The following is a 15,003-nucleotide window of genomic DNA, read 5'->3' as shown; positions in this document are numbered from 1 at the left end:
CACCCTCCCGTGCATCACGGGCTCCTCAGTTTTGGTGCAAAAGCAGGAAGGAGGAAACTTATAAATGGTCTAAGGTAAATTCAATCCGAAGGATGTTCGGAGAACTGAAAACCATGAACCAAAATAACAATTCAACATGAACAACATGTGTACACAAAAGAACAACAGCCCGAAGGGAACAGGGGCGGGTGCTGGTTCTTCCAATAGGAGCTAGAAGAAAAGGAATTTACGGTAAGTACACAAAATTCCCTTCTTCTTTGTCGCTCCATTGGGAGACCCAGACAATTGGGACGTCCAAAAGCAGTCCCTGGGTGGGTAAAAGAATACCTCAATGAAAAGAGCCGAAAAACGACCCCCTCTTACAGGTGGGCAACCGCCGCCTGAAGGACTCGCCTACCAAGACTGGCGTCTGCCGAAGCATAGGTATGCACCTGATAGTGTTTTGTGAAAGTGTGCAGACTAGACCAGGTAGCTGCCTGACACACCTGCTGAGCCGTAGCCCGGTGCCGCAATGCCCCGGACGCACCCACGGCTCTGGTAGAATGGGCTTTCAACCCTGAAGGAAGTGGAAGCCCAGAAGAACGGTAGGATTCAAGAATTGGTTCCTTGATCCATCGAGCCAAGGTTGACTTGGAAGCCTGCGAACCCTTACGCTAGCCAGCGACAAGGACAAAGAGGGCATCTGAACGGCGCAGGGGCGCCGTGCGAGACACGTAGAGTCGGAGTGCTCTCACTAAATCTAATTAGTGCAAGTCCTTTTCACTTTGGTGAACTGGATGAGGGTAAAATGAAGGTAAGGAGATATCCTGATTGAGATGAAAAGGGGATACCACCTTAGGGAGAAATTCCGGGACCGGACGTAGAACCACCTTATCCTGGTGAAAACCAGGAAGGGGGCTTTGCATGACAGCGCTGCCAGTTCCGACACTCTACGGAGCGATGTAGCTGCCACTAGAAATGCCACCTTTTGCGAAGGACGTGATAAAAACATCTCCCACAGCGGCTAGAAGGGTTGTTTCTGAAGAGCCGTTAGCACCCTATTGAGGTCCCAGGGTTCCATCGGACGCTTGTAAGGTGGGACTATGTGGCAAACTCCCTGCAGGAACGTGCGGACCTGCGGAAGTCTGGCTAGACGCTTTTGAAAGAATACGGAAAGCGCCGATACTTGTCCCTTGAGAGAGCCGTGAGACAAACCCTTGTTCATTCCGGATTGAAGGAATGAAAGAAAAGTGGATAAGGCAAAGGGCCAGGGAGCAAAACCCTTGTCAGAGCACCAGGATAAGAAGATCCTCCAAGACCTGTGATAGATCTTGGCGGACGTTGGTTTCCTGGCCTGTCTCATAGTGGCAATGACATCTTGAGATAACCCTGAGGACGCTAGGAGCCAGGACTCAATGGCCACACAGTCAGGTTGAGGGCCGCAGAATTCAGATGGAAAAACGGCCCTTGAGACAGCAAGTCTGGGCGGTCTGCGAGCGCCCACGGTTGACCCACCGTGAGATGCCACAGATCCGGGTACCACGACCGCCTCGGCCAATCTGGAGCGACGAGAATGGCGCGATGACAGTCGGACCTGATTTTGCGCCGCACTCTTGGGAGCATCGCCAGAGGAGGAAACACATAGGGAAGTCGAAACTGCGACCAATCCTGAACAAATGCGTCCGCCGCCAGAGCTCTGTGATCTTGAGACCGGTCCAAGAATGCCGGGACTTTGTTGTTATGCCGTGACGCCATGAGATCGACGTCCGGCGTTCCCCAGCGGCGACAGATCTCTCGAAACACGTCTGGGTAAAGAGACCGTTCCCCCGCGTCCATGGCCTGTCGGCTGAGAAAATCTGCTTCCCAGTTTTCTACGCCCGGGATGTGAACTGCGGAGATGGTGGAAGCTGTGGCTTCCACCCACTGCAGAATTCGTCGGACTTCCTGGAAGGCTTGACGACTGCGAGTGCCGCCTTGGTGGCTGATGTAAGCGACGGCCGTGGCGTTGTCCGACTGGATTCGGATCTGCCTGCCCTCCAGCCACCGATGAAAGACCAATAGGGCTAGATACACTGCCCCTATCTCCGGAATATTGATCTGAAGGGATGACTATCGGAGTCCAGGTTCCCTGAGCCCTGTGGTGGAGAAAAAACTGCCCCCCACCCTGACAGGCTCGCGTCCGTCGTGACCACAGCCCAGGTGGGGGTAGGAAGGATTTCCCCTGCGACAGAGAGTTGGGAAAGAGCCACCACTGAAGTGACGTCTTGGTTGCAAGGGAAAGAGAGACGTTCCTGTCGAGTGAAGTCGACCTCCTGTCCCATTTTCGGAGAATGTCCCACTGGAGTGGCCGCAGATGGAATTGCGCGAAGGGCACTGCCCCCATCGCTGCCACCATCTTCCCCAGGAAGTGCATGAGGCGCCTCAAGGGGTGTGACTGACCCCGAAGAAGAGAGTGCACCCCTGCCTGCAGAGAAAGTTGTTTGTCCCGCGGTAGCATGACTACCGCTGACTGAGTCGGAGGACGAGAGCTGAACTCTATCCTGTAACCGCGAGACAGAATGTCTCTCACCCATCGGTCTCGAACATGTGACCACCAGACGTCGCAAAAGCGGAAGAGCCTGCCACTGACCGAGGATGCGGTTCGGGGATGCCGAGAGTCATGAGGAGGCCGCCTTGGAAGCAGTGCCTCCTGCGGCCTTTTGGGGGCATGACTTAGCCCGCCACGCATAGGAGTTCCTCTGGCCTTTCTCCGGCCTGCTGGACGAAGAGGATTGGGGCTTGGCGGAGGGACGAAAGGACCGAAACCTCGATTGTATCTGTCGTTGCTGAGGTCTCTTTGGCTTGGACTGGGGCAAGGAGGAGTCCTTTCCCTTAGATTCCTTAATAATCTGATCCAATCGTTCGCCAAACAATCGGTCGCCAGCAAACGGCAAACCGGTTAAGAACCTCTCGGAAGCAGAGTCTGCCTTCCATTCACGCAGCCACATGGCCCTGCGGACTGCCACAGAGTTAGCGGATGCCACCGCTGTGCGGCTAGCAGAGTCTAAAACTGCGTTCATGGCGTAGGAAGAAAAAACTGACGCCTGGGAAGTCAAAGACGTAACCTGCGGAGCAGAATTACGTGTAACCGCATTAATCTCAGCCAGACAAGCTGAGATAGCTTGTAGTGCCCACACGGCTGCAAAGGCCGGGGCAAAAGACGCGCCCGTGGCTTCATAGATGGATTTCATCAGGAGCTCTATCTGCCTGTCAGTGGCATCGTTGAGCGATGATCCATCTGCAACCGATACTACAGATCTAGCCGCCAATCTAGAGACTGGGGGATCCACCTTGGGACACTGAGCCCAACCCTTAACTACGTCAGAGGGGAAGGGGTAACGTGTGTCAGTAAGGCGCTTAGTAAAGCGCTTGTCCGGAACCGCTCTGGGCTTCTGGACAGCATCTCTGAAGTTAGAGTGATCGAAAAACACACTCCGTGTACGTTTAGGGAACCGAAACTGGTGTCTCTCCTGCTGAGAAGTCGACTCCTCTACAGGTGGCGGTGGGGGAGAGATATCTAACACCTGGTTGATGGACGAGATAAGATCATTTACTATGGCGTCCCCGTCAGGTGTATCAAGATTGAGGGCAACGTCAGTGTCAGAGCCCTGAGCTGCGACGTCCGCCTCGTCCTCCAGAGAGACCCCACGCTGGGAACCTGAGCAGCGTGAAGAAGTCGGGGAAGATTCCCAGCGTGCCCGCTTAGCCGGTCTGTGACTGTGGTCCGGGCCGGAGTCCTCCACATGAGACCTAGGGCGCCCCCTGGGAACGTGCTGCGGCGCGGGCAGAGAGGGGCCTGGGGGTGAAGATCCAACAGGGCCCGGGGCCTGTGTAGGGACCGGTCTGGACTGAAAAGCTTCAAGCAGCTTGGCAGACCATTTGTCCATAGACTGAGCCATGGACTGTGAGAGTGACTCGGAGAGTTTTTCAGCAAAAACTGCAAACTCTGTCCCTGTCGCCTGGACAGGGGGAGCAACGGATTCTACCTGAGCCGAGGGGCCCACTAGTGACCGAGGCTCCGGTTGTGGAAGCAAAACAGGGGTTGAGCATTTCTCACAGTGCGGGTAGGTGGAACCTGCAGGTAACTTAGCCGCACAAGAGGTACAGGTCGCAAAATAACCCTGTGTCTTGGCCCCCTTGCTCCTTGTGGACGACATGCTGTTGTCTCCTAGGAGAGTGATCACTGAGGGTATATGGGAAGGGTATACAGCCCGACTAAACAGAAGTATATAAATATATATAGTATCTATTCCGGCACCCTAAGGGGACCAGCACCGGGTGACCGGTGTGGCTTACCGACCGCTAAAAAGCGGAGTGTGTGTCCTCCAGATTCCCTGCCCAGGTCTCCCAGCGTTGCAGAGCTCTTTCCAGGAAAAACTTCCACAGGCAGAATGCCAAAGAAATGGCTGCCGGAGCTCTCAGGGGAGGGGAGAAGCCGTGGGCGGCGTTAGAAAAAGTGCGGGAATCTGGAGTCCCCACAGTGATCAGTGAGGGGGGAGGAAACATACAGGATGCTCCGGCCCTCACAGCCGACGTCAGGCCGGCCGTCCCGCCCTTATCCCTGATAGACAGGCTTGGGGGCGGGAGTTTTGCTACTAGGCCGCAATTGAAGCCGGGGACTAAATTTAATACCGCGGCCGACAAACAGGCGCGGTCGGCGCGGAAGTCCGCCGGCCGTCACAAATAAGCAGCTGCTGCAGCGTCCAGGATGTAGGCGCTCCATGCACATCCCCCATGGGGGTACAGAGTACCTTAGTGATGCAGGGCCCGGTCCCTGAGGATAAACAAACTCCTGTCCGACAAATTCCTCCAGGGGCTGCGGAGGGAGCACGGTCCCAGTGACTGGATGACCGCTCAGGATCCCACTTCTCCCAGAGCCGCTAAGGGATGGTGAAGGAGACGGCATGAGGCTCCTGCCTTTGTACCCACAATGGGAACCTTAACAGCACCGTCGACATAGTGGGGTGAGAAGGGAACATGCCGGGGGCCCCGTGGGAGCCCACTTTTCTTCCAACCAATATAACTAGAATGAGAAGCTGAGTGGATGTGTGCCTCCTTCCACACAAAGCATAAAACTGAGGAGCCCGTGATGCACGGGAGGGTGTATAGGCAGAGGGGAGGGGTTACACTTTTTAAAGTGTAATACTTTGTGTGGCCTCCGGAGGCAGAAGCTATACACCCAATTGTCTGGGTCTCCCAATGGAGCGACAAAGAAAACATTTTTTTTTACCACAAAACGGTTGCTTCAACTAGGTAGCTTTTTTTTTTTTTCACAACGGTATCAGGAAAAAATTCACCATGAAATTTATAGTGCATTTTTTCCTGAGTACGGCGATACCTCATATGTGGTGGAAAGTAATTGTTTGGGTGCATGGCGGGGTTCAGAAGAGAAGGAACGCCATTTGACAGCAAAATTGGTTGGAATCATTAGCGGACGCCATGTCACGTTTGGAGACCCCCTATGGTGCCTAAACAGTGGAGCTCCCCCACAAGTGACCCCATTTTGGAAACTAGACCCCTCAAGGAATTTATCTAGATATTTGGTGAGCCCCAAGGGGCTGCACGGAAGTTGATAATGTTGAGCCAGGAATACAATTTTTTTTTTTCACCACAAAACTGTCACTCGAACCAGGTAGCTTTTTTTTCCACAAGGGTATCAGGAAAAAATGCACCATAAAACGTATTGTGCAATTTCTCCTGAGTACGCAGATACCTCATATGTGGTGGAAAGTAATTGTTTGGGTGCATGGCGGGGCTCAGAAGAGAAGGAACGCCATTTGACAGCAAAATTGGTTGGAATCATTAGTGGACGCCATGTCACGTTTGGAGACCCCCAATGGTGCCTAAACAGTGGAGCTCCCCCACAAATTACCCCAATTTTGGAACTAGACCCCCTCAAGGAATTTATCTAGATATTTGGTGAGCCCCTTGTATCCCCAGGGGCTCTACAGAAGTTGATAACGTTGAACCGTGAAAATTATTATTTTTTTTTAACCACAAATTTTTTGCATCAATCAGGTAGCTTTTTTTTTTTACAACGGTATCAGGAAAAAATGCGCCATAGAACGTATTGTGCAATTTTTCCTGAGTACGTAGATACCTCATATGTGGTGGAAAGTAATTGTTTGGGCGCATGGCAGGGCTCAGAAGAGAAGGAACGCCATTTGACTTTTCAAACGCACAGACACGGTGCACTAATCGGCCGCTGCAGGACGCACGGTCGGATGAGATACAAAAAGCGTCAGGGATACGGAAAAAAAAAGGTCATGCCAAAAATTGACCATGGATGCAGATACGTTATGTGCATCCCTGATCAGCACTTGGCGGGACGCACGGACGGATGCGATACAAAAAGCGTCGCAGATATAGAAAAAAAAGTCATGCCAAAAATTGAGCAGGGGTGCCGATCCGTTATGTGCATCCCTGATCAGCGCTCGGCGGGACGCACGGACGGATGAGGTGTAAAAATGGACAGGATACAGGAAAAAAAAAAGTTATACTCACAGTACCCAGAGGATTAGCAGGAGGATCACTGACCAGAAGAGCTGCAGAGGAACAGCTTTACAGGAGCAGCAGGCAGGACGTTGGGCAGATCAGCAGAATGCCCAGGAAGGATCCAGCGATGGAGGCAGAGGTGATTGGGCCAGTTAAGACCTCGGACGAGCCGGTGAAGACAGGTAAGAGGACGTCGGGGGAGAGCAGAGGGGGAGAGGGGGGGAGAGCAGAGGGGGAGGCGGGCAGAGCAGAGTTGGAGATCGGAGAGGGAGCTGCAGAAGCAGAATAGAGATAATGGGGGAGCAAATCGCAGGGGGGCACGGGCAGGGGCCAACACGGGAGCGCGCACGGGGCACCACGGGAGCGCGCACGGGCTGCAAGGTGAGCACAGTACTCACGTGCAGCAGGAGCGGTGACCTCAGCTATGGCGGCAGCAGCAGCGGTGGCGTGGTACCACAAGTACCAGCCACTGCACGCTGCAGACATGTTGGGGGGGGGCTCGCAGGCCAGCACAGGCCTGGGGAGGGCAGCCACCGGCAGATCAGACCGCCCCACTGCACACTGATTGGAGCGATTGCGCGTCATAGCACGATCGCTTCAATCAGTGCTGCAGGGGCTGTGGGCAACATTTTAGAGCTCCGGCTAGGATTTGTAGAAGCTGCTAGAGCAGATCATAGCCGGATCTCACAGTATAGCAGTAATTCTGGCATTATTTTTGCTGAAATTAGTGCGAACGATGTGGTTGGCGGTTCAGATTTGAACAGCCAATCACATCGATCGTCGATAGGGGGTGGCGATGCCACCCCCCCTGGGGTCAAGCAAAGGTCCCCTGCTGTAAGAAACAGCAGGGGACATCATTTGAAAGCCGTTGCTATGGCCACGGCAATCAAATGAAGTTTAGGCCGTAAAATTACGTCCCTGGTCGTTAAGTCACTTTAAAATAGGACGTAATTTTACTGCCCGTGGTCGTGAAGGGGTTAAACTCACACATGGTGTGGCCAGGTGGGCATTGCTGGTCTTGCTTTGGCCCCTCACTTGTTGCAATTGCCTTCATCCTTCTGGCTTCATGGAGATGTCACGTAATACGTCATCTGCACGGCGTCTCCCAGTGACGCTCCTGCGCAGTCAGACATCACTCTGCTTTGCTGAGGACAGAGCAAAGTACTGTAATGCACATGCACCGGTAAAGGCCAAACAGCGCTAACGACCCAGAAGGAAAGCCGGCGTATTTGCATCACAGTACTTTGCTCTGCCCTCAGCAAGACAGTGAAGTCCACCTGCTCAGGAACGTGATTGGGGGACACTGTACATAGGACGCAAGACCCGCGATCCACATGAAACAAGAAGGATGGTGGCAATTGTGTTGAGAGAGCAGGGACCAAAACAAAAAAAGCAATGCCCATCAGACTAGACCGCACTGTATGGGGGAATAATAAAAGGTATTTCTTGTGCTATGCAGAGGGGATATCAGACTTATTACAATACTGTAAAAGAGGCCTTAAAGTGTAACCGTCATTTTAATTAATATTTCTTAAATCAATAGTACACATGAAAATAAGACTCTGTAATATCAGTATTGTCAGACAAATCCGCTCCTTTCTCTGCTACTGAGATCGGAGATGACACTTGTTTTACTGAGGAGATTCTATAACGACGGGAGGAGGAAGGCGCTAGAGCCAGAGGGAGGAGCTAGAGGGAGGAGCTAGAGCCAGAGGGAGGAGCTAGGGGCAGAGCTCTGCCCCCCTTCCTCCTCTATCTACATAGAATCTCCTTAGTAACACCTGTCATCTCCACTCTCAGTAATGGGAAAGTCTTCACTGACTACAGATTTTACCTCTGAATTGAGAATTTTGATAATGACTGATCAATTCTGGCAGAGAAAAAAGCAATTTTGTCTGATTAGAAATATTACAAAGTTGCTTATCTTCATTTGTACTATTAATTTATGAAATAAAAATTAAAACAATGGATATGATTTAAAAGGAACCTGTCAGATGCAATATGCACCCAGAACCACGAGCAGTACTGGGTGCATATTGCTAATCCCTGCCTAACTGTCGTTGTATCTAGTAGCATACATAAAGATCTTTTATCATATGCTAATGAGGCCAGGGACTAGTCGCAAGGGCGTTAGTTCTTGCGCTCATTCTTTGGCTGCAGGATCCACCTATACTACAGGTGAACTAAAATTGGGTGGGTAACAAAGCGGAAAAAAATAATATGTCAAATAACCTCCTATGGCAATTCTTCTCAGCTTTACATATCACTAGTATATCTCAGAATGCATGCACAAGCATAAATACACCTGGGCACCTCCCCAGCTTATAGGAGGACAAAATATTTGGTGGGGAGGTTCCCGCGGCTGAATTTTGCATTTCTCTGAATTGTTTTAGCGGCAATCAGAAGGCCTTCTGCAGGTCACATACAGGTATATCAAACACTTGTAGGAAATACTGTAACAAACCCTGTCACTTGAAAATTTACCATTAAAATCGACTCATCAAAAACAATTACACAATTCTAATTATGGATAATTATCTATAGGATGCAGAAATGTAACAAAAGCTTAGTATGACCTATGTATTATTCTGTAATGTCTGAGTGTACTCGTCCCCGCTGAATTGTAAAGTGCTGCAGAATATGTTGTCACAATAGAAATAAAAATGATCATGTTATATTACCAATTAAAAATTAATTCTTTACAAAGGTTCTTACGTCTGAACGGCAAGCTCGGTGTCAAATGTAAGGGTGATTCCGGTGTTCACCAGAAACACATACAGCTTCATGATGACGGCTCTATGTTCCTCTGCTCCCTTCTTTACACTTTATTGTGCTCATTTAGAAACTGTGAAGGAAATAGAAATATTAGAAGAGAAACAATTGTGGTAGTTTCACAACAGCAGCAAAACATCCGGCTGTAGATAACGATCCACATGCAGAAGAATTACAGTATCACCATTAGAGTTTGTTAGAGTCGATTAGGCATCTCAGTCCATCGGCCATGAAAGTGGTCAGCGGCCACTGGGAGGGAGTGGAAGATCCGCTTCTTACCTGACCACAAGCAGGGCATGTCTTTTGATTAGCTGGCACAATGTCATGCTGTGCCGGTCAGGTAAGAGATGCTTCTCTCGCAACCGTATAATCGTTATTGACCATCTAATGGCCTACCTAAAGGGCTGATAAGTGTGAATCGATCTGTAGCAATTCTTTTTACCATTTATGTTTATCTGGATCTCTTATATGATATTTATGGTAATCGGCAACCCAACCTATTGTGCCTCATGTGAGCGACTAAGCTTCGACAGTGGGTCATATCGGAGAAAACCATAATATTAAATATTTCACGCATAGCCAGGGTTGCACAAAATGTAGTCACCAACACCAAGTGTCCAACAGAACTAGCATAATGGCCCAGGACACTGGGATTTTCTCCCTGTCATTTATGTACTTGATAACTGAGTACTTCCACTTGCGGGAGAGTGATTGAAGCTTGATTGCAGGTAGCTACCATGACTAGTTCAAAGGGAACCGGATAGCTGATACATAGATCAAGCAGAATGTATCTGACACTGGCTGCATGTACCAGTCATGTATGTTCAACTCTGAAGTGTTTAAAAGGAGTTATCCACTACTAAGACAACCCCTACTCATCCCCCATAAAAAAAAGCTTATACACCCCTCCCGTTTCGGGAGTGTTGGCCCTCGTGTTCCCGGGGCTCACATGAGGTTGTTACATCATACGAGCCCTACGTCCAATTGCCGCCGGCTTCACTACCCACCTTTGGACGTGTAAGTAATTGACAGGAACTGAGTGGCAGCCATAGCTCTTCCTGTTGATTACATATAAGTGTGAAGGCGGGGAAAGAAGCCGGCGGTGATTGGGTGCGAGGTTCCCGTGACATAATCGTGACACAGTTTCGGCAATGAGAGTTCTGACACTGCTAAAACGGGAGGGGGAGGAGAAGCTTTTTAATTTTAATGGGAGCAAACACTGGGAATGAGAATGGGTTGTCAGAGTAGTGGACAACCCCTTCAACTCAAGGGTTTTCCAGTGCAATTATACTGATAACCTATAATTAGCAGATAGAGGTCAAACTCTAGTGACTCCCACTAACCACCTGTTACCAGCAACGGCGCGATGTAAACAGTGCATATGTAGTACCCGGGAGAAGTCACTAAACAGAGTGACCAAGCGGTGGAGTTCAACTTCATATAAGGTTTACATCAGACCGCTGTTCATTGGGCTAGGTCACCAATATCACAGTAGAGGACTAATGTGTGTGTATATAAATATATTACACACACACACAACAGATCACAACTCTGCCCTGAAGGAAGAGCAAACACTCAATCTGATCAGCGACAGCTGATGGTCACAGGTAGAGACGAGTGGATCGCTTCAGGTAAGAAAGCCTAGTCCGGGTCTGTGCTCTCTGGCCATAGATAGGAACTGCAAGGTTTCCTCAGTGCTGCGTTTGTTGTGCCGGCCTAATGCTCAGCGTAAATGTGATGATATGACAGCACAGCAAACCATAAGACAAGCTTGGCATCCCAGAAGGTCAGGAAATTGGCACAGTTCCTGTCCGTGGCCAGAGAGAATTGACCTGAATCGATGACGAATGATGCGCGGAGTGATCTGCTCATCTTAAGTCACATGACAATGCAGCATCATAGCAGAAACCATCAACATAGCAAAACCGGTGCTGGTATCAGTGATTACCTTGTTTTATCATGAGTAAGTTAGCTGTTGAAGGAATTCCATCAGCTGGATTTCACCCCCCCAAACTATTTATATGCCCATGTAGCTCTTTCAAAGACAAGTCCCGTAATACCTTTACATGGCCAGTTCACTCACCCATTACTGACAAATCAGTGTTTGAAATATGAGGCTGAAGAGTTACTGTAGCTCTGTAGCCTTTGTCACTCCAGCTCTATTACCCGCCCAGTGCCGCCTCCTGCTGCTTGACTGATTTTTTTGTCTGAAGTCACACAACACAAAGACTGGAGGGGGTAAAACTGGGCAGGGACAAGAGTTGCAATGACAGACGTGACATCTATCATCGCTCCTCAGCCTCAATTAGACATCAATTCAACTGGTGATTTACCAGGAGGAACGCACTGACCATGTAGAAGTATTGCTGGACTTCTCTTTCAAAGAGCTACATGCACATACAATAGCTTGGTGGGTGTGATCCTGCACACAGATTCCTTTTAAGAAGGGGTTGTTAATGGAAGTTAAGGAGTTAATAGAAAAATCAATACAAACATGATAACATATGGCATATTTTACATTATAACTATTATTATTTCTATTCTTTTTAGTCCTCTCTACTAAGTGCGTCTCTTGGGAAATTTCACATTATAATGCAGTCCTGTGCTGCAAATAAGTGCCAGACAATGAGTGCCCGAATACCGAAAGCCGCATTAAATAATGTTACTATGCAAAACACATATCATCGCATCAGCTAAAACATTCCTGGTCCACATTTACTATTCAGTCAGAGCATGGGTAGCAGGGCCAGGCTGGGCACCACAGGTATCAGGTTATTTTGTCCTCATCATTGGCACATTTTATTATAGAATAATGTCTAATCTTATTAACCGTTTGTACTATTAATGTCAGTTTCTTTAAAAGTTGACAAAAGATTAGGTGACATGTGATTTACACTTATCTGTAAAATGCAATTTTATTTTTAGTTGCAAAATAGTGCAAATAAACAAAGGTGCATCTCCAGACTCTGATGTAGAAAAAGTGTACTAAGGATAGCCATTGTGAAGGGTAATGGTTGTAATGTATGCATGAAAATTAACTTACACTACTACACCCATGAACTAGTGGATGATCCACACAGTCGGAATAATACTGGTATACTACAGAAGAGGACACGTGATACTTCTCACTATGAGAGAGATACAGCATTACTGGAGGGAGGACATTTCCTGTAAACAATGAAGAGAATCTTCCCCCTCCAAAGCCACTTAAATGGTCATCTCGGGTTCTGTCAGATAGTCACTAAGATCAGCGTGAGAAATGACCCATGCTCGGATCATAAGACCTGACCAGTCTGCTGGTTCTCCGGACCTGAGCTAATTGCCCCTTAATTCCCATGAGGCAACTCAGGTCAGGAGACTCAACAGTTGGGAGGAGTCTTCCAATCTGGGAATGGTCCATGTATCACAAACTTGTAACACTGGTCTACAAGACCTGTCAAGAGATTCATGCTGCCCTAACCACTGACAGCATGACACAGTGACAAGATCCCTCATTATACTGAACTTCCGTATGTGCCACTCAAACATATTGTCCCTTAACCCCTTTACCACCTTTGACTTACATGGAAAAAATTATAGTGCAGAAATAGAAAATCGGAAGGTAGTGAGGGGATAAAGGGAACCTGTCACCAGATATGGTGACTATTCGCTGTGGCCACCACCAGTGGGCTCTTATATACAGCATTCTAACATGCAGTATATAAGAGCCCAGGCCGCTGTGTAGAACATAAAAACCACTTTATAATACTCACCTAAACGGTCGGTTCGGTACAGATGGGTCAGATGGGTGTCTCCGTTCTCTGGGTGCGGCGGCTGCTCTTTCGGCCATCTTTGCCCTCCTTCTGGAGTCTGGGTGCATGACGCATCCTACGTCATGCACACGCGCCGGCATTGAGGTCCTGCGCAAGCGCACTACAATACTTTGATCTGCCCTGAGTGAGACACCCATCTGCACCAAACCGACCGTTTAGGTGAGTATTATAAAGTCATACCTGGCGCCCTACGGTTAAGTAGCCACAGTAACATCTGGTAACTGCAGGAATAGATTTCAACATTGGGAGAAGTCACATACAACACTTTCCACCTGAGGCATGTAGGGGGAGCTCGACTAACTGACGTCAGGTGTATTGGCTGACATACGTTGAGGTCTCCTATAAGAAATGCAAGAGTCAGTTGAGCAGTTGAGTGCGGGACAGGTCAGAGGAAGAAACCTGGTAAACGGTGCTGCATTAGACCGATAGCAGAGGAAAGCTTAGCGAGTGTGAGATCCAAAGTGAGGGTCGGAGGTGAGGCAAGACAGAAAGGGGGCAGAGGGACCAGTTTGGTTGACCCCAGAAGAAGCAACCCGGAGTCCGAGTCTGTACGGGGTTCATTCAGGCCCAGCAGAAAAGACCGGAGGGCGAAGGGGACTTCAGTCTCCTGGTGCAGGAACACTTGTAGCACCACCAACAATAGAGCCAAGGACCGCAGCAGAGTTGGTGGTGCCCAGGAGAACGGTTCTCATCGCCTGCTATACAAGTGAGAGATACAGGAAAGGTCAGGGACAGATTTAGACAGCCCAGGACCTAAGCAAACATACAGTAATAAGGAGGTCTCATATCTCACGGATGTGGAAAACCTAACTGCCACTTGACCCCCACGGACTGTACCCTGGACTTAACCCTGCTAACATCAGTAAAGGTACAGAAAGAAAGACCCGGTGTGTGTGTGTGTGACAGTAATTGTTATCAAAAGGTCCTGCTCTCACTATGGACTTAGTTTGCCTGAACATGGGGAGCAGCACATTAGTGGCCTTGAAGAGACCGGTATCAAGACTTGTGTGGTAAGCTGTCTCCCTGTGAGTAAAATCTCGATCCTTCCCAACGGCCCCGGGGACATCGCCCCACCTACAGGGAGCAGAACAAACTAGCTGCTTCATCATCACTCCGGAGGTCTGCAAGCAGCACCGGTAATATTACCGAGAACCGTAGGTGGTGTCACAAGACACTTATTTTATTTTTACTATTTTTTTTTATCAGACTTCTTTTAACTGTCACCAGGGCCACGGGACCGGGCACAGCCACCTGTGACAATCCCCTAAGAAATAAAAGCCCGGGACCGGGTACCCTACGGCGCTGGGCCAGGCATATACAGCATTCTAACATGCTGTATAAGAGCCCAGTGGTGGTGGCCGCAGCTTATAGTCACCTAATCTGGTGACAGGTTCCCTTTAATAGATAACAGAATTTAAGAACAAATATATAGGAAAAAAGAGGCCTCTCACTACATACACATAGGGAAATACCTGTCAATCAAGCTGAAGTGGGACAGAAGAAGCCGAGCCACCAAGCAGCCAGCTCTCCTGTAACAGGCTCCCAAAACGTCTTGACTGCCAGAGATACACATACAGTGCCTAAAAAAATAAAAAAGTATTCATACTCCCATGAACTTTTTCACATTACACTCACAAACTTAAATTTTATTGGAATTTTATGTGATAAACCAAAGAAGCAAGTGTACAGATTCTCCCATGTGAGCTGTGATGCACCTCTTCCTATGTACCCATGGGCCTCTTGGCTACTTCTCTAATTAGTGCTCTCTTTACTTGGAATGTCAGTTTCGGTAGACTGCCAGGTCTTGGTAGGTTTGCCGCAGTGCCACACACCTTCCACTTTTGGGTGATGGATTGAACAGTGTTCCGTGAGGTGTTTAGATCTTGGGCTATTCTTTTTTTTTTTT

General features: G+C 49.0%; 1 protein-coding gene across 2 annotated transcripts in view; it reads right to left on the bottom strand.

The window, feature by feature from the left end:
• The window catches only part of RB1CC1 (RB1 inducible coiled-coil 1), a 261,745-nt gene that overhangs the window by 233,998 nt on the left and 12,744 nt on the right, over positions 1-15,003 (bottom strand). For both annotated transcript variants that reach the window (XM_075353273.1, XM_075353274.1), the window contains exon 2: positions 9,229-9,358. In XM_075353273.1, coding sequence (XP_075209388.1) covers positions 9,229-9,299 — 71 coding nt within the window. In that variant the 5' untranslated portion in view covers positions 9,300-9,358. The remainder of the gene's footprint in view (positions 1-9,228; positions 9,359-15,003) is intronic.

Source organism: Anomaloglossus baeobatrachus, chromosome 6 (assembly GCF_048569485.1).
Source record: "Anomaloglossus baeobatrachus isolate aAnoBae1 chromosome 6, aAnoBae1.hap1, whole genome shotgun sequence".
Classification (NCBI taxonomy): Eukaryota; Metazoa; Chordata; class Amphibia; order Anura; family Aromobatidae; genus Anomaloglossus; species Anomaloglossus baeobatrachus.
The sequence above is the reverse complement of the archived record's forward strand: the minus strand, read 5'-3'. Positions and strand labels throughout refer to the sequence as shown.